Genomic DNA, 17,699 nt, shown 5'->3' with positions numbered 1-17,699 from the left:
CGACCCCTCCTGATCCCCCCGAGATCCCACCCTGAGCCCCCCAGGACCCGCCGGAGCCCCCGCACACAGGTAAGGGCCGCCCGCACCCCCCGCGGGTCCTTCCCCTCCGCCCGACGCCGCTCCCGGCCCGGTCCCCCCAGAGCGGGCCCAATTCGGGGCTGAGGGGGCCGGGGGGGGACGGGCCCCCCCGGACGGGGGGGCCCGTCCTCCCCCCGGCCCCCTCAGCCCCGAACGGGGCCCGCTGGAGCCTCGGAGCTTAAAACTCATCCCGTTTCCACCCCCTGCCCATCCACTTTAGCCCAGGTGGCTCCAACCTGGCCTCGGACGCTTCCAGGGGTGGGGCAGCCACAGCTTCTCTGGGCGACCTGTGCCAGGGCCTCCCCAACCCTCCCAGCCGAGAATTCCCTTCCCAATATCCCATCTAAGCCTGCCCCTCTGAAAGCCTGAATCCATCAGGTCCTGCTGATGGCCCGAGCCAAAGTCTCTGCAATAGCAGAGCCAGCGCTGACAGGCCATGAGCTGGGGCTTCAGCTCATTAAATACTGGTGCCAGGTCTAAAACACACTCCCTGCTCAGGGTAACTCCAAATATCGACCTGAGAGCTGCGGCTCCCCCTCAGCGGGACCCAGTTACAGTTAAAATTAAAGGGCAGGTCCTGCAGGTTCTGTGCTGCCATCCCAAAGCCGGGATCCAGACCCCCGAAGGGTTTTCTGCTCTGCGCGCTGTCCCTGGGGTGAGTTTGGAGGGCTGTGCCTGTGTGGGGCTGTTCCTGCTGCGCATTATTCTTGTGTTATCTGAGTGTTGAGCTCGTCCTGAGCTGTGTGGGGATGGCTGAACCAGAGCAGCTGGTGGTGGGAATGTTTAAGTGGACGGTGACGTGCCAGTGCTGTTGCTGTGGGTTCGGGAGGATTGTGTGTTCCGTGCAGCAGTGCCAGCCTTTGCAGAGCTCTTCAGGCTGCCAGCTGGAGCCTCTGGAAGCCTGAGCTGCATTATCTCTGCCCCTGCTCTTTACTTGATGGGGGTCTGTTTGTTGGATGTTTACACCCTCATTTTCCTAAAATAAGCCTGTTCCTGAAGCCACAGACCCAAATGAGTCTCATTGAAACACTGCTGGGAGTTTTCTGCACAGGAGAAAACTGTGCTGTGCCTCGTCACTGTGACAGTCTCAGGAAAGCCTTCCAGGCCTAATCAGGTTTATAGTCCCTTGAAACATTCTTCAGCTTAAAACTCAAAACTCTTCAGTCTGTTTTGGTAACAGGGTCGAGGTCTGCACATGTGTAGGTGTGATGGAGGTGAACACATTCCTCTCCCAGAGCAGGTGCACGCTGAGCCTGCCTGGAGGCTGGCGGGTTGGAAGTGGTGTTTATGTGCCTCTGATCCACAGGGAAGTTGGCTTTGATGTCCCGGAGTGGTTTTTCCACCACGAGTGGCTGCGTGTGAAGCAGAACGTCGGGACCTGCTCGGGTGCAGTGCAGAGGGTTTCTCCCGAGTGTCTCTCGGGATTGGAACTGTAAAGAATTGAAAAAGATTGAAAGTGTAAAGAATCAGGGACCCTGACAGTGCCATGGCCACACAGAGCAGCTCTGAGGCTGCAGTGCCAGTGTCCCAGGAGCCTTTTCCATGCCCAGAGCATTCAGGACATCAGGGTGGCTCCAACTGCTGGCTTGGGATGCCCTGGAGTGATTCAGTTTTCATCACACAGTCAGTGTGTTCCAGTCTGATGTCCTTTGCACTGGTGACAGGACTGACTCCTCCTGTCTGCCTGTTTGGTCTAAACTTGCCAAAAGTATGGCAAGGAGAAGCATGAAAGAGGAACTTGAAGATGCCTGGGTGCTTGAGATGTAAAATGACTGTTTAGGGTTCTGAAGTGTTGAGTTCCCATTTCTTTGGGCTGTTGCATTCACGTTGTGTCCTGCCCAATTCCCTCCAGCTGCAGCTCCGGTGGGTGCCCGAGTGGCTGGCTCAGCAGTGGCTGGAGCGGGGCCTGGGGCTCTCCCTCTGCTCCGTGGGGGTCGGCAGGGCGAGAGGAACTGATCCGTGAGCAGGAGGAGGAGCTGGGTCGTGTTTCTGAGGTGGTTTTGTTGTTCTCAGCGCATGGTAATTGGTAATTGGTAAATGGGCAGGTTTAGCTCTGGCTGCTCTGGGCCTGCCTGTGGGTTCCTGGCTGTCTTCCTTTAACAGAGACCATTTAAAATACACCAACAAAGGCTGGAACACAACAGGAGGAAGTGCTGGTTGCATTTACTGGGTTGTTTTCACCGCTCCTGATCACAGATATCCGTGATCTGAGCCCTCACCCCCAGCTCTGTCCATCCTGGTTATTGCAGAGCAGTTCTTGGTGTGTTTCCCGTTGGAATTTCTCTGCTGCAGTGCTGGTCCGAGAAATGTCTAAAAAGCCCAAGCTGTTACAAGTTGATAATTCATGCTCCATAACCTCTAGGTGTGATTCATTCCACAGGAATTCCAGACTGGAGCTGCCCTTTAGTGCCTGGGCTGACAGCACACCTTTAAGCAAACTGTTAGGAATATTGAAAGTGCTCCAGTGATAGGATGGAATCGCTCAGGGGTTCCACACGCAGTGCAGGAGCTGCTTTCACTTTCAGACTGGGCTGCTCGGCCGGGAAGGAGCGGGTCCGGTGGGATTTTTGGGCCATCCCTCTGATCCGGGGGTCGGGGGCTGTTCCGTGGCACCGCTCTCAGGAAAACGTGACTGGAGCCTCTGGAGTTGGGAGCCGTCTCCGTGTGCTGCAGGTGCTGCTCTGTGGGCCCGGCTCTCCTCTCCCAGCCCTCTCCAAACACTGTGCCGTGCCCGGGAGCCTCATCTCCGGGGTTTGCTCCCGGTGGAAGCTGCTGCTTTGGTGGAGCGTGTTTGGTAAGAGAACTGGGGGAACAGCACTCGAGAAGTTTGCTGTAGCTGTTCCCTCGTGTGTGGGCCTCCATGTTATCAGTGTTTGTTGTCAGGGCAGCAGGGTGGGAGGTGGAAGTGGAAGCACTTTGGAGCTCGCCGATTTTCATGGTTTTCCGTGACGTGGCTGCCTGGGGGATGGTGGGACAGGCACAGACCAAGGGCTGTTCCCACTTCTCTGTTCTCCTGCCATCCTCGGGCTCACACAGGTCTCTGACACTGGATTTAGTGAGTTTTAATGTAGATTTTTCTTGGAATTTGTGTGTGTAAGCCAGACAGCAGCCCCTGGCACTGGAGCGTGAGCTCAGAGTGAGAGCTGGGACAGCACCCAGGAGCTTGGTGTCTCTGCTGTCACAGGAGCTCATTGTGCAGCACAAGGCTTTGGCCGGTGCACGTTGGGTTTGGGGACATCCAGCACGTGCTGGTGCCGTTTTCCTTGGACAAGGAATACCCTCAGCATCCTCCAGGACTGAGATGTGGCTGGAAGGGTGCCGGGAGTAGAGCTGCAAACTCTTGGTGCCTCTTGCTTCCCACTGTTCTCAATGCTTGCCAGTATTTTGGAGTTGTACTAGAGCCCCCCATAGACCAAGGCCCAGGGCATTCCAGTGGTTTTGCTAGGCAGTTTTCCTTCCTTTTGCCAATGGGGTATGATCTTTTGTACAGGAGTTTTCCTAAGGAACTGGTGCTGTTTTAGGGACAGGCTCTGCTCTGCAGAGTCCACGAGTGAGATCTGGTGGTGCGAGACATGAGCTAATGTAGAGCAGGAACGGAGAGATTCTGATATTGATTTCACCCCTCCTGAGCTCCTTTGCATGTGTAAGTAAAGCTGTATATTTGTTATGGCTCTTACGGGAATCATTGCTGCTGATTTCCTATCAAAAGCTGTTACAAATAGGAAAAAAAAAAAAAAAGAAAAGCAGCAAAGCCCCTGAAGTCTGGTGTAAGGAAGAGTCACAGGGTTTTACAGGCACTGCAGGACATCAGTTCCTCTGGACCAGTCGGGGCCATTGACCCTGGGATCAGCACACCTCCCATGCTTGGGAGCAGCTGAGCAGGAGTTAAAGGGAGTATTTAAAAAAAGGAAAAGGGGCACCTTCCCCTCCAAAAAACCCCCAAACAATGCCATTGGGAGCTCTACACAGCATTTGATAGGCAGGACGTGACCCTGGGGCTCTGCTCTTCCCCGAGAAGGTCCCCAGAGCGTGGGGGCTTTGCCTGCAATTCCCACCATGGGATCGGTGTCCAGGCCTGGGGGTCCTGGCTGGTCCCCACGGGCTCTGCAGGCCCCACATGAGCCCTGCCCACGGGGCACTGCTGGCACAGCTGTGGCACCACAGAAGGGAAGAAAGAGTCCCTTTAATTTAACTTTCCATTGCAAAGGCAGCAATCATTTTGTTCGCTGGAAGGTCACTTATTTTTGAAGGGCCTCTGACTCAGAAATGGCTTTTCAAAAATACTCCTTGAGCAAACAGTGTCTCCCAAGTGATCAAAGGTGGCTCTTTCAAATTACAGCTTCGGTCTGTGCTCTGTAGGTGGTGTGTGTGGCTGGATTCTCCATCAGAAGGTGTTGGCCACTTTGATTTCCTTGGCTTCTGGGGAGGGACAGGGTCAGGGAAGGCAGAAAGAAGGAAAAGAAAGATCCAGTGGCAGTAAAGACATCACAGTTGCTGTTCTCTGCTCCTCCGGTTGTATAGGTTGCTTTCAGCATCTCTTTTTTTTTTTTTTAATCCATTAAATCCAATGGGAAATTGGTTTCCTTTGGGATTATGGAGAGTTTAGTGAAAAAAAGTAGTCATTGGGAGGTTTTGACTGAGCAGCTGCGGCAGAGGCAGCGCGTTCCCGTGGGGTTAATCCTGCCAGGACAGTGATCCTGGGTGGGCAGCTGTGAGCCCGAGATCCTGCAAGAGGGAAAGTGCCAGGAGCTGATAAGTTCTGGGATTTGTAACATAAATACTATTAATCTAAAAGGTGTAGCAGTGTGCTGTGGGGTTTGGCTGCTGTGGGAAGTGTTGGTGCACAGGAACATCTACTGGGGGTTTGGGAGACCTCAGTGTGCTGCGGGCTGGGAGATGAGGGCTCGCTCCTGGCTCGCTGTGGTGTCCCTGGGATGGGAGCATATTTTCAGGAAAACAGGCGGTTTGGGAGAATTGATTGCCTTGAGTTTGCACACAAGTGCAGAGTCTTTTTGTACATCAGACGAGAGAATTCCTCTGGCTGAGCTCAGGTGTGTGTGCAGCGATCCGGGAGTCGTGGGGACCTGCCGGGCTCCCGCAGCGTGAAAGGCAGGAGAGGTGTGTGTGTCTCAGTTCCTGTCTGGGTGAATTCCAGGTGTGGTGGTAGTGGAGAGCTCTGTTTCCCAGAAAAACCTCTCTTTTCTGAAGAGGCTGGTGGCTGTTTGCCCATCCCTCAGCTATGTTTGGGCTTACGAGTCTCTTTTTTTCCCCCTCCTCTTCCGTGAAACCTAAACGTGCCTTTCTTTCCCAGCCCAGGACATGGTGCAGGGTGAAGAGCACAGATAAAGACCCTCCCAGCACTCACTCCAGAGCCTGTCCCGCCCGTCCCGAGGGCTCCATGCGGCAGGACACGGGCTGATGCCCTCAGCTCACCCCGCCATGGATGGGGGGAACAGCTTCCCGCAGCACCAGCAGCCGGGAGATGCCCTGTGCAGCATCCCCGGCCTCCGCCCCCAGCTCGCCCTGCCGGACATGGAGGTGAGGCCACAGCTCCTGGGGAGGGGAGGCTGTCCCCGGGAGGGCCTGGGCACATCCTGGGAGTCCTGGGGCGTGGTGACAGCAGCGGTTTCCCAGACTTTCCAGGCAGCTGTCCAGGGCCGTGCAGGATCGATGGAGGGGTTGAGGTGAGGCTGTCTGCTGGCCTTGAAGCGGGGAGGGAGAAGCAGGGCTGTGCTTAAAACAAGGACTCTCTGAAAGCTGCTGGGTGCCAGCTCCCTGGTGAAGGACTGAAGAGGGTACCCAGGATTGCAGACCTTGTTCCTCCCCCTGCTCGTCTCTCCAAGACGTGTGAACCCGTGCCTGGGTCCAGCTGTGCCTGTTTCCAGAGCAGCAGGGATAAATAAGTTGTGTTTGTCCTGGTGCAGCTGCTAAAACCGGACCAGGTCCCTGATGCCTTTGTCCAACAGGGCAAAAAGCAAACCCTGGTCCCAAAATAGCTGACGTGTTCCTGCAGTTTTCTCTTTCTGACTCTGGAGTGTGTCACATGCAGGAACAGCAGAGGTTCCAGCGAGGCCCAAGTGCCTGTTGCTTCAAGCACAAGGTTTCAGTGCTTTGGGCACACAAAGGGCAGATGAAAGGCTGCTCTGGAGCTGAGTAAGGAGATACTGTGTTCTCTCCCTGATTTCATTGGTATGAGCTGAGCTAAAAGCTTAACGTTGGAGACTGTTCGGGGAAGTGGGAAGGCAAAAGGCACAGAAGGATGTTTTTGGGTGCGACCTCTGTCAGCCAATTTCAGGTTACTGGGTTAGTGCTGGCTTCCCACAGAGACTGAATCATAGAATCATGGAATCATTGAGGTTGGAAAGACCTCCAAGGTCATCAAGTCCAACCTGTGCCCGATGCCCACCTTGTCTCAGAGCCCAGAGCTCTCAGTGCCATGCCCAGTTGTTCTTTGGACACCTCCAGGGCTGGGGACTCCACCACCTCCCTGGGCAGCCCCTGCCAATGCCTGAGCACCCTTTCCATGCAGAAGTCCCTCCTGATGTCCAACCTGACCCTCTCCTGGCACAGCTTGAGGCCATTTCCTCTTTTCCCATTGGAGTGTCCTGAATGAGTGGAAGGGCTGAAGCAGAGGATTGACCCCAGTGACCTTCTGGGGACAGTGATAGGGAAGTGGGTCCCAAAGCTGGAAATGGAGAGTAGCACTGGATGTCTCCTGCTCAAGAGATGAGGAGCCACCTCTGCCTCTGGAAAGCACTGAGGGAGGGAAGCCACGAGCCTGCCTTTGGATCTGCAGCCACAGGTGAGGGTGCCAGGCCTCTGCTGCTCTGACTGTTGTGGTTTCTCCTTGCAGAATTCCATGCTGGCCGCCAACCCTTGGAGTAGCTGCTACTCTGCCTCTTTCCCAACCTCGTCCTTCCCAAGTGAAAACCAGTGAGTGCTGTTCTCCTTTGTCTAATCCCCTCTGCTCTTGCACATCCCGTGATTCAACTGTTTCTTTACTGTTTTCCTTGTTTACTTTATTTCATGATCTGATGGGGAAATAATTGCATCACTCACCGATCTTGTGGCATTTCATACACTGCTGCAGCTTGGAAACAGCAGCAAACAGCTTTTTGTTTTAAAAAACAAGAGAAAACCTTTGATTTCTGGTAAACCTGGAGGCTGCAGTAAAAGGGGAACAGCCTTGCTTTAGCTTGGATTTGTTACACTAATGGAATTTTAAAAACACCCCATGAGCATGATCTGTCAGAGGAAACACACTGGGCAATCTCTGCCTTCATACAGACATGGAGGAAGATGTTACCTGTGCCAGGTGGCAGATTTTGGGTGAAGTTAAAATTCTTTGCCATGTCACTGGAAGTGACTGACACCAACTACCGTGTCATGTCTGCACTGAGAAAACGTGCTCAGCCCAGAGTTCATCGGGGTCGTGACTCTGCTCTGGGTCTGACTGATGTGACCTCACCCCACAAGGTGTGAGGTGACCTGTGTGGGCTCCTGTGAGAAGCTGTGCCTGACTCTGAGCTGAAGGTGCCCCAGCACAGCTCAGCACCTTGGGGCAGTACCTTGGGGCAGCAACAGTGGCTCTGATGGGAAGGATGTTAGCCACGGGCTTGCTGGATCCAGAGCAAAACTGTTCCTAGACTACCTGCCCAAAGCAGCATTTTTGGAGGGATTTTTGCATAACAATAAACATTGTTTTCCTTTTCCCCCCTTTATGATGAAACTCCATCCTGGATCAGAAGGTGGGATATGACAGATGTTTGGACAACATAAACTGGCCTTGTGCCACCACTTAGTGACTGGGATGGGGACTCTGTTGGGGCTGGGAGATGCTGTTTGTGGGACAGAAGGTTTAGAGGCTGATCCAGGGCTGTTCTTTGGTCTCTGTGACTCCAGGGAGTGGCATGGATACACAGGATGTGTTCTTTATCTAGGTCAGAGGTGGGAGGAACGAAAAGTGAAAGAAGCAGAACTCGTATCATGAGCTAATAACTGTGCTCCAGGTGCCTGGAATTAAAGTGGGGATTTAGTTTAAAGGGATTTTGGCATCTTCATGGAAAAGCAGAGATCCCTCCCTGTGAGGGTGTGAGTTCCAGGAGGGCTGTTAGTGAGGATCAGCCCCTGTTTGGGGGGGTGAGGTGTGTTGTGTCCCTGGGCTGGTTCTGGTGCTCTGGGTGTCTCCTGGCAGTGCTGGGGGGATGGACGGGGCACTTCCCGACAGGAGGGTCCAAGAAGCTGCCCCACAGGTGCTGAGGGAGCTGAGCTGTGCCAGCTCCTCCCCACAGGAGAGCAGGAGAGGAGTTCCCAGCTCCGCTCGGGCCCTTTGCTCTCGGCCGGCCGGGGCTGATTGGAAGGGGCTGTGCTTTTTGAGCAGGATTCCTGTAAACTGCACGTTGTGAATCCTCCGGAGAGCTATAACAGAATTTCTGTTTTGCTGCATCGAACCACAAGATTAGATTGTGTTTGTCTATTGTGTTGGGTTTTTCTCCTTGACCATTTGTTCTGGTTCTGCCCCTCTCTCTCTTCCTGTTCGGTGCCGCTCGTGTCAGCGCCGCTGGGAACGTCACAGCCCCATCCTGCAAGGACATGCCTGTGCCTGACACAAACCTGGGCTTGCTTTGCTGGAGTTACTTCTGGAAATGTGGCTCATTGTAGTCATTGTTTGCTAGGGAGTGATTTAGCCAGGGCTGCACCTTTAGTGTCCTGTTCTTCATAGCCTGAGAACTGTAAAAATCACCTTTCAGGTGAGATTTTCCATATCTGCCTTTCACATTAAAAAAAGTCTGTGCTTTCTGTACTTGAAAACTGCACTGACTCTGTTTTAGGTGGATTTAGGGTTAGGGGGTTACAGGTAGGAATCCTGAAAGGGATGGAATAATTGAAAAATGGGATTTTAAAGGCAGTTGTAATTGTAGCCCATGCTATGACACAGAAAAATGCAGCTGCCATTAGAGGTGGTGCATGTTTCTCTTCAGAATCCTTGCAGAGAAATCTCATTTGCAAGCAGCTGTGTTTGGACAGGGCTTATTCTCATAGCAACACCTTATCCTGAAGCAGGTTTTTCCTGTTTCTTTTCGAGAGTTTGCTTTCATGGTGGGGAATTTCTTTAGAAGACCCCAAATGTGGCCTCTCTGGTTCAGATTTTCTTAACCTGACTAATGTCAGCAGTGTATTAAACCTCCCTAAAAGAACCACTGAGGTTCAGGGCCCTGAAGAGCTGCAGCTCAGTTAATTTTAAGGAAGTTATCCCTGCAGAGCTGGGCTTCCCTTGCAGCTGGAGGCTCAGCACGTTCCTGGCAGGGGGGATCTGGGACAGCCCAGTTGTGCTGTTGGACGAGGTGTCACACAGCTGCAGAAAGGTGTTTCTCAAACCTGCAGCAAAGCTTTCTCCCCAGCTGCCAAAACACACGACCCCTTTTCTTGCCGTTTCCATGCCCTTTTCTACCTCTGTGTGGAGTCTTGCTTGCTGGAATAGTAAAGCAGGCTCTGAAATTGGGTTGGTGTCTGATGGGGAAGGAGAGTGCTGGACTGGTGCTGAGTCAGCCTGTGGCCTCTCAGCTCTCCCTGGTCTCCCACTGGCCTGAGATGTGGGGTTTGTGTCTCTGAGTGGAGGACAGAGGATGGAACCCGACCCAAACACACACAGGAGGTCTCAGTGAAGTGGCAGCGTGGGCCCAGAAGAGCTTTGGGTGCAGTGGATCGTGGATGAGCAGCTGGAATGCAACGGAATTGCAACGGAGCATTGTGGGGCTGCTGTGATTAAACCAGCACAAATTTCCTTTCTGGAATGGTTTGTGGTTGTCCAGTGAGCACCCTCGGCCTTTGAAGGAAGCTGCTTCCATAGAGCAGTTTGCCAGGAGTAAACCCTGGAGAGGCTGAGCAGGGGTGGACAGGGCAGTTTTCTGCAGGGCTGTGCTCACACCTTTGCTGTGCCAGGGTCACAGACCTGACTGTTCCAGCTCAAGCTCTTGTTCCCCAGTTCAATTGGAGCGACCTCGTCGGTGGCTCTGTGCCAGCCCTGAGAGTAACAGCTTTAATTCCTGCCTCGAGGGGAGGTACAGGCCAGGTCCAAAGGGATGAAAGGACTTGGTGGCTTTCCGAGGAGCGGTGCCTGGAGCTGCTGTGGGCTCTCACTGCAGGCTGTGGGAACAAAGTGCATCTCACATGGGCAGATTGGAAAACCAGCGTTAAGGGAAGGAAAATACAACCAGGGCTGGTCATTGCGCAGCAGGGCAGGTTGGGACGCTCTTGGGCTCCTCTCCGTTACCTGGACTGACCCTTGTCCAGGCCATGAAGTGCCAGGGAAACAGGAGGGGGTGTTCACTTTTCCAGTAAAAATAGTTTTCCCATTCCCTGGTTAGTTCCTTGGCGCTGGCCAAGCTCTGTCCTCGTGTGAGAGACGGCGAGACCGCAGCAGCCTCGACTTGAAAGCCATTTAAACCAGCCTTTTCCTGTGTGGAAATACATTCATTCCCAGAATTTATGCCCAGATTTTAATTTGCCTGGATGGATTAGGAGGAGCTGAGAGTCAGGGCTGGACGGTGGGGGCTGTGATGTGCAGGTGTGCTCACATGGGCTCTCTGCAGCAGGTAGAGCTGTGGCAGCATGGAAAAGAAGGAAAAAAGGAGAGGAGGAGTAGGGAGCTGTTGGTTTTTCAGGATATTACCTTTAATGATGGAAAACGAGCAGGAAAAATATATTTAGCAGAGGAGATAACTGTGTTTGCACATAAATCCACATGTAAATGTTCAGCGGGCGAGTTAATGAGCTGCTGGCTACACATGGCACCTTAATTGCTTAATAGTCCTTTGGCAGCTCCTCATTCCCAGCTCCTGGGCAGGAGTTCTGTTTAAGCTCTGTTCCTCCCTCCCCCAGTGCCTCCTTCAAGTGTCTGGCCAGGGGTTCTGTGAGTGGTGTGAGGGAGAACGTGCAGCTCCCACAAGAGGAAAGCAGCTGGTGGGTGAGCGCTCCGTGATTGCCCAAGGAGGGCAGGAACTTACGGGAAGGATTACAAAGCACATTCCTTGCTCCTGCAGGAGAGGGAAGGGGCTTGTGTCTGTAAGAGCAAAACCAGGAGGGGGTGTGGAGCAGAGGCCAGGAGGAAGGGAATTGGCTGCTCTGCAGCAGTTTTTGCCTGTGGCTGCCCAGGGGAAGCGGGTGCTGGGCACAGGGAGCAGGAGGAAGCTGGCATGGCCCTGCCCAGCAGGAGCAGGCAAGACCTTTGCTTTGTTCCCCTGTTAGTTCAGCAGAGATCTTTTCTTGGAACTCACATTGGTCACGTCCCCAGTTCCTCTCTTGGGGTAACAGTTCTGTCTGGGGTTCCCTGTCCCCAGCCCTTCCATTCTGATCTGCCTTTGGGGTCTGTCCAGGTGTGCCAGGGGGTCTTTCCCTGTCAGAGCTGGTTTGTGGGGCTGGTTTTGGGGGGTTTATGGCCCAAACTGGCATTCAGGAGTGATGTTTCCCTGCACCTTGATGTGTGTCCCTACATGGTGTGACTGGCAGGTGCCATCACACCCATCACACTCAGCACTGGGACATCCCAGGGGCTCCATTCTGCTTTGTTGTCAGGACTGAAATATTAATTAGTCCTGCAGACCATTTTTATCTATTAAATCCTTCCTGATTTACACAAATTACCAAGAATTATATTTTTAGTACAGCTTTCTTACTTTCTTACTGCTGAGTTTGGGAAGTGGGATAAAACTGGGAGACATATTATTTTACCTAGAACTCTTTTCTGGATAATATCCATAATAATATCCACCTCCTGTATGTGACATCCCAGAGCTGCAGCTTCACCACTGCTGAAGGCTGAAGTGACCTGTGAAGTGCTGGGGACTGACAGGGAGTAACTGCTTCTCCCATTTCCTTACAGGCAATATTTTAACCTCCCTCAGGATTTTTATATGGATTCCATCAGCAGACCACATTTCTTTGATACAAACTATGCAACTGTGGACCCCGCTGACTTCTTACCAAAAAATGGGGATTTTCCTCAGGTAAGTGCAGAGTTCATGATGCCTCTGGGGGAGAAGGGGCCTCTTTTAAAGTGATGTTTGCCATAAGCACTGGCAGTGCTGGGGGGTCCTGGCTGCAGGAGGGTCCTGCAGGGTGAGCTGAACACGTTTGAGACTCTTCAGTCATTTCCCTCCCCAAACGCTCTTTGCTCCTGTGTGCTGCACGTGCTTCCTCACTGGTTACACTGGTGGATTCCTGAATAGTGAATATTTGGGGATTACATCAGCTCAGTGCCCAGCATTCCGAGAGTGGAGCCAGGTCAGTCTTTGCAGAGCTGAAGTGTGGGAGGAGTGAGCAGTGAGCCCGGGTCACTCGGCACCTCTGGGGACCCAGCGGCTCCCTCACCTCGGGGAGCTCTCTGGGTGGGAAGGAGCTCTTTGCATGGAGGTTTTGGAACGTTGTGCTGGCTTTTGGCAACATGTTATGGTCAGCTTAGTCAGTAAATACTGGAAGTAGTTGATATGACAGCTGATCTGCAATAAGGAAGGGACTGACTCTATCCTTTCTAGGAATTAAGAAGGACATTGGTGTCTGCCTGCTTGATTCCCCCTCAGGGTGCTTTTGGTTTCTCGGTGTGGCTAAAGAGAGGCTTTAACCCTCTTTGGGGCTCTGATTTCTGCAGGATGGGATGTGCAGGTGCTGAGGATTTGTGCCTTTTGAGGTGGCCACTGCTGTGGTCCCCCCTCTCCAGCTCCTCGTGCCTTACATCAGGGACCTGCCTGGCACAGCAGGCCTGGGCAGCCACCAGGAGCTGCTGATAAGGGTCTTCTGACTGGATTAAACCAGATAAATAATTGAATCATAATAGCATTGATCTCTGCCTCCTGCAGAATTAATTGTGGGAGGAACGAGGCAGAAAGGTGATCTCATCAACTTGTGAGACCATTTACTGGCCTGCAATGGGAAGGGGAAAGAGGTCCCCACCATAGGTCTCACCTCCAGGTCTGGTGGAGTTTGGCTGATGGGTTTAACGGGAAAAGGGCTTAATTATTTCTTTAAGTTATGTATTTTCTAGTATCTCAGTGGTCAGTCAGCTTCCTTCCCTGCTGCATCACACAAATTGATCTCAGCCAGCCTGGGGGAGCAGATTTTTGGAGATTCTTTGTGGAAAGGAGGTGCTTTGTGTTGGCTGGGTGGGAAAAGAGCAGGAGGCTCTGAGACAAACCAGGTGTGAAGGACCTCAAACGATTTCCAGAAATAATTCTCGTGCCACTCATCCTTTGGGAGAGGAAGCCATGGATGGGAGCGAGGTGGTTTTAGGCAGTTGGCTTTTGCTTGGACTCTTTCTGCAGGGGGACTGCACCCATGGCAATGTGCCTGCAGGTGTTCTGCCCCAAGTCTGGACACAGCAAAGTGTCCTTCTCTGAATCTCACGCAGCCAGACCAGCTCCTTCACTGGGGTATTGTGCCGTGGTGCCATGTGCTCTCCCACCAGGAACAGAGCTGCTGGTTTGCTCGTGGGAGCCAGAATTGGAGCCTGGCTCTGGTGGGGCAGCAGGCCATGAACTGGAGGCAGTGCCATCAGTCTGCAGGCATCTGGGAGCATCCTGGAGTTTTTCCATCCCTTGCTCCTACACTGTTTTCCACTTCACTGATTTCTCACTGTCCCAGATGCCAAAACTGTTAAATATTAACATTCCACCTGGAAAGCTGCAGCATGCCATCCCGGGGGTGCAGGAGCAGCTGGGTGGTTACATCCTTCCAGGTGGCTGTACAGGAAAGTACCTGACTTTTCCAGGCTTGCCTCTGCCACGGGAGGAGTGGCAGTGCCATGGAATGCTGTGCTGGCCCGGCTGTCCCAGACAGAGCAGTGGAGCCAAAGGGGGAGCAGGAGAGCTCTGCTGCAGGTGCTGCTGCAGGTTCCTGCTCCAGTCCGTGGTCACTGGGCAGACAAGGGGATCAGGGGCTTGTGTGAGGACTTGTGCTGCCTCCACACACGGATACCAGAGTCTGGGATTTTGAAGAATACTGAAAAGGGATTTAATAGGTCTAAAGAGCAAGTGATTGATGACTCTGAGGCATTTGTGTAGCAAACCCTTTCTGTTGGTGGCCGTGCTGGGAGGGTTTGGAGAGTGGGAAGCCTGGCACCTTTTCCCTCCAGCATTGGCATTTGCTCCCCCCATCTATCCATGTTTTGTTTTGGGGGTCCTCAGCTGCACCTGCAGAGTGCAAAGCCTTTGCTGACCCGGGGATGCCGAGAGTGGGAGTTGCCACGTTTTCTGATGGCTCTGGGAATTTCTCTTCAGTTGGATCATTCCCCTCAGTGAACGGGGAAGGTCCTTCTCTGCACACCAGAACAGCCTGATGTGAACTTGAACTTGTTTCCTCCCCAGTATTTTTGGGTTCTGGCTTGCTCCTGGGTGATTCATCCTTGCCGATCTATTGGCATTTTTTATATAAACAAGTGGCTTGAGCGGAGGTTCAGAAAATAGTTCTGGGAGGCCATGCTGGGGTCTGACAGCGTTTCTGGTCTTGGGAACTGTTGTCTTCAGCCACAGTCTCATCCCAACCATGTGGTGCCATCTCCTCATGGAAAAGTCTACTGACTGCCCACGTGTCCTTAGAAATCACAGTCCTGAGAGAAGCAGGATTCGGTTTCCATTGCTTCCCTCCCTTCCTGCTGATTATTCCTCCAGCCACAGGTGCTGCTGACTTGGGATCCAGCGCTCGTGGGCAGTAATTCTGCAAAGGCACTTCTCCCATGTCAGTGCTTACCCTGTCAGAGCTGTTAACTGCCACAGTAAAGCACTGAACCCACGAGGCCTTAACTTATTCCCTGGCCTGTGCTGTCCCTCCCAGGGGCATGAGCTGTGTCTGTCCCCAGAGCCTTGTGAAGGCAGAGCACGCTGCTCTAGGAGAGCATTCCTGCCACGTGATACCTGCGGTTCTTGGCCACCACAGATTCTTCTTTAACTTCACTGTTCTGGGCAGTTTAGAATTACTGAAAGCACAGACTCTGCCCAGTTCCTCTGAGCCCCCTGTTATCTCTGATGGCCCTGCCTGTTGCTGATAGTCTGTGTTCCCTTTGCTTAATTTTGTGTGACTTGTGGCTCCAGGACTTTGCTGAACACACAGAAACCTCCTCTGCTGACTTCATCTGCCCTGAGGAACACTGAGAAATAAACCTGGGAGGGCGAGGGGGAGAGGGAGCAGCTCCAGGGGAGGAGACGCTGGGGGCACGGTGGGTGTGTGAGGGGCTCTGCAGAACCTCCTGTGGCAGGAACTCGGGGCTACTTAAAACATGAATTACTGGGCTGGAGGAAGGAGGTCAGGCCAGATGGATTTTTTTCCTGTGGGGCAGGAGGAATTGGCTGCTCCTGGGCAGAGTCACCTGCAGTAACGCTGTAAAGGTGCAGTTACAGCCCTGTTTGTGCTGGATGGGGGCTCCTGACCCTGCATGTTAATCATAAACCAGCCCTCTCCTCACCACCAGCCCCTTGCAATCTCCTGTTAATCTTCCTTGTTAAAACAGGAGGAGAAATTACCCCGCTCTTAAAAAAAGTATTAATTTTTAGAAGTGCTTCAGTACACAGAGCTGTGGTGATTTAGGAGAAATCAATGTAACAGTTATTAAATTATATGGAAGACTTGGTTGTGGCTGAAACGAAGAGTTTCCTGGAATAAGAAACATCCTGGAACTTGTGTCGCTGTCCTGGAGTTATGTCTGCAGGGAACACGGACATTAAAATGCATTTGCAGGCAGTTGCCTGGCTCAGAGGCCTTGGAAGAACGAGTGGCCTTACATGCTCGTGTCTTTGTCTTTGCACTGCGGGGCTGGGGTTTGGGCTGAGGTAGTAACACTTTATAAACCCTCTGTGTGAGATGCCTGACACTTCCTGCAGGCCTGGGGTAAGGAAGGTGAGGGCTGTGGTTGTAACTGCTCACAGTGCACCGACTGAGTGCTCGGGGTGCTCCGATTTAGGCACCCTGAGCTGATCCCCAGGAGGAGGAGACCAGCTGATGTTATTCCAAAGCAATGTCTCCTTTAGGTTGGATGAACTGTGCCTTGAGAGTAAATCTTTCCCCTCTGTGTACAGGAGGAGCTTTTGGGGCCGTCTCAGGTGGAGATACCTCTGTGGTTAAGGGAGAGGAATTTGGCTTCTGAGGTGTAATCTGTTGTCAGTTGTGCTTGGCTGTGGGTTGCAGGAGCCAGCCCGGCCCTGGGGAGGGGGTAAAAGAGCCTGGAGGGCTCAGACATCCCCCCCCATTCCAGCTCAGACATCTCCCCCCATTCCAGTCCTGATAGTTTTCATCTGTGTTGCTGCCTCCAAGCAGTGATGTCCACTGTGGGCAGGAGGGGATGGAGATCTGCCTTCTGAGGTTCTTGGCAGGGGCTGTCCCTGCCTCCTCCCTTCCCAAAGCCAACAAAAGCGGGAAAAGCCGTTCTGAAACGCTCAGTGCTCTTAAAAACGATGGCAATAGAATCCAGTAGCAGACCACAGGGACATGGCTTAAAATAGATGCTTTAATTCAAAGCAGGGTTGGTCTGAGTCAGGGGGTGCTGAAGGTTCCCCAGCACAGCAGCTCCCTGGGCTGTGCACTGGGGTTGGCTGGAAGGGGGGAAGTCAGATGTGAGTGCTGGAATAATCCTGCTGTCCTGTCCCTGTCTGGGAGCACACGTGTCCCTGGCTGAGCTGTGGGGAGCAGGGTTCTGGGGGCTCCCCTGGAGCGTGGCAGTGGCAGTTCTGGGTGTTTGTCTCGCCCGTGGTGATCGGTGGTCACACCATGGTGGTCACACCACGGTGGTCACACCGCCGTGGGCCCGCAGGATCGATGAGCAGCCCTGGTTATCTGTGTCCTGTGCCCGCTTCCTCTGCCACTGCAGGGCTCTTGGCTGCCCCATTTGTTCGCTAACAGAAAAGGAAGAGGAAATAACCCACCTGCTTTTCCAAAAGTTGCACGAATAGCAGGAGGTGGTGGTTCAGTCAAGGTCACCAGCGAGTCACTAATTAAGACATTGCAGAAATGAATTTGGCATCTTCACACGTGTTGTTCAAAGCACCTGCCCTGGTGTTTTTCTTTCCCATTTGCTTGTGGAAAAACCTTCCAGGACGAGGTGTGTTGCAGGATGGAACGTGGATCCTCACTGTTAAGGGCTGTTGATGTAACAGTCCCTGTGGAACCGCAGTGCTGCAGAGGGTTCTGCCCTTGGAAAGGAGCCTCGTTGCAGGTTTCTGTCCTGTGGGTGGTTTTCCAGCTCTAGGACCCAGCATGTTTTCCTTGGAGGGACCAGTCCTTCCTCCTCATCCGATGGCATAAGGCAAAATTCCCTCGCTCTGGTCTGTGTCCCTGAGGGGTCAGAGAGCACCCCATTTTCTGCTTGCCTCTCTCATGGGCCTCCAGGGCCTTGGCTGGCTTCTGTCACTCCAAAGCTCTGTTTTTAGGGAAGTGCCTCATAACGTGGGATTTTCCAGCTGTTCCTGGCACCAGGCCCCAGGAACACTTCCAGCAGCAGTGGCAGCAGCAGCGGGCAGCAAGTGCTGGCTGGAGGGCAGGACAGGGAGAGCTGCACTCCTGTGCCGTGGGGGTGTGGAAGGAGCAGGAGGAGCAGGGACAGAGAGGCTCGGAGCAGTCAGTGCTCCTCTGCCATCCCCGGC

General features: G+C 53.2%; 1 protein-coding gene across 1 annotated transcript in view; it reads left to right on the top strand.

The window, feature by feature from the left end:
* Nucleotides 1–18: 18 nt before the first annotated feature.
* The window catches only part of SBNO2 (strawberry notch homolog 2), a 45,313-nt gene continuing 27,632 nt past the window's right edge, over nt 19–17,699 (top strand). The window contains 4 exon segments of the mRNA XM_017834397.1: nt 19–69; nt 5,390–5,616; nt 6,932–7,011; nt 11,960–12,083. Coding sequence (XP_017689886.1) covers nt 5,497–5,616; nt 6,932–7,011; nt 11,960–12,083 — 324 coding nt within the window. The 5' untranslated portion in view covers nt 19–69; nt 5,390–5,496.

Source organism: Lepidothrix coronata, unplaced genomic scaffold (assembly GCF_001604755.1).
Source record: "Lepidothrix coronata isolate B3197 unplaced genomic scaffold, Lepidothrix_coronata-1.0 Scaffold233, whole genome shotgun sequence".
Classification (NCBI taxonomy): domain Eukaryota; kingdom Metazoa; phylum Chordata; class Aves; order Passeriformes; family Pipridae; genus Lepidothrix; species Lepidothrix coronata.
The sequence above is the reverse complement of the archived record's forward strand: the minus strand, read 5'-3'. Positions and strand labels throughout refer to the sequence as shown.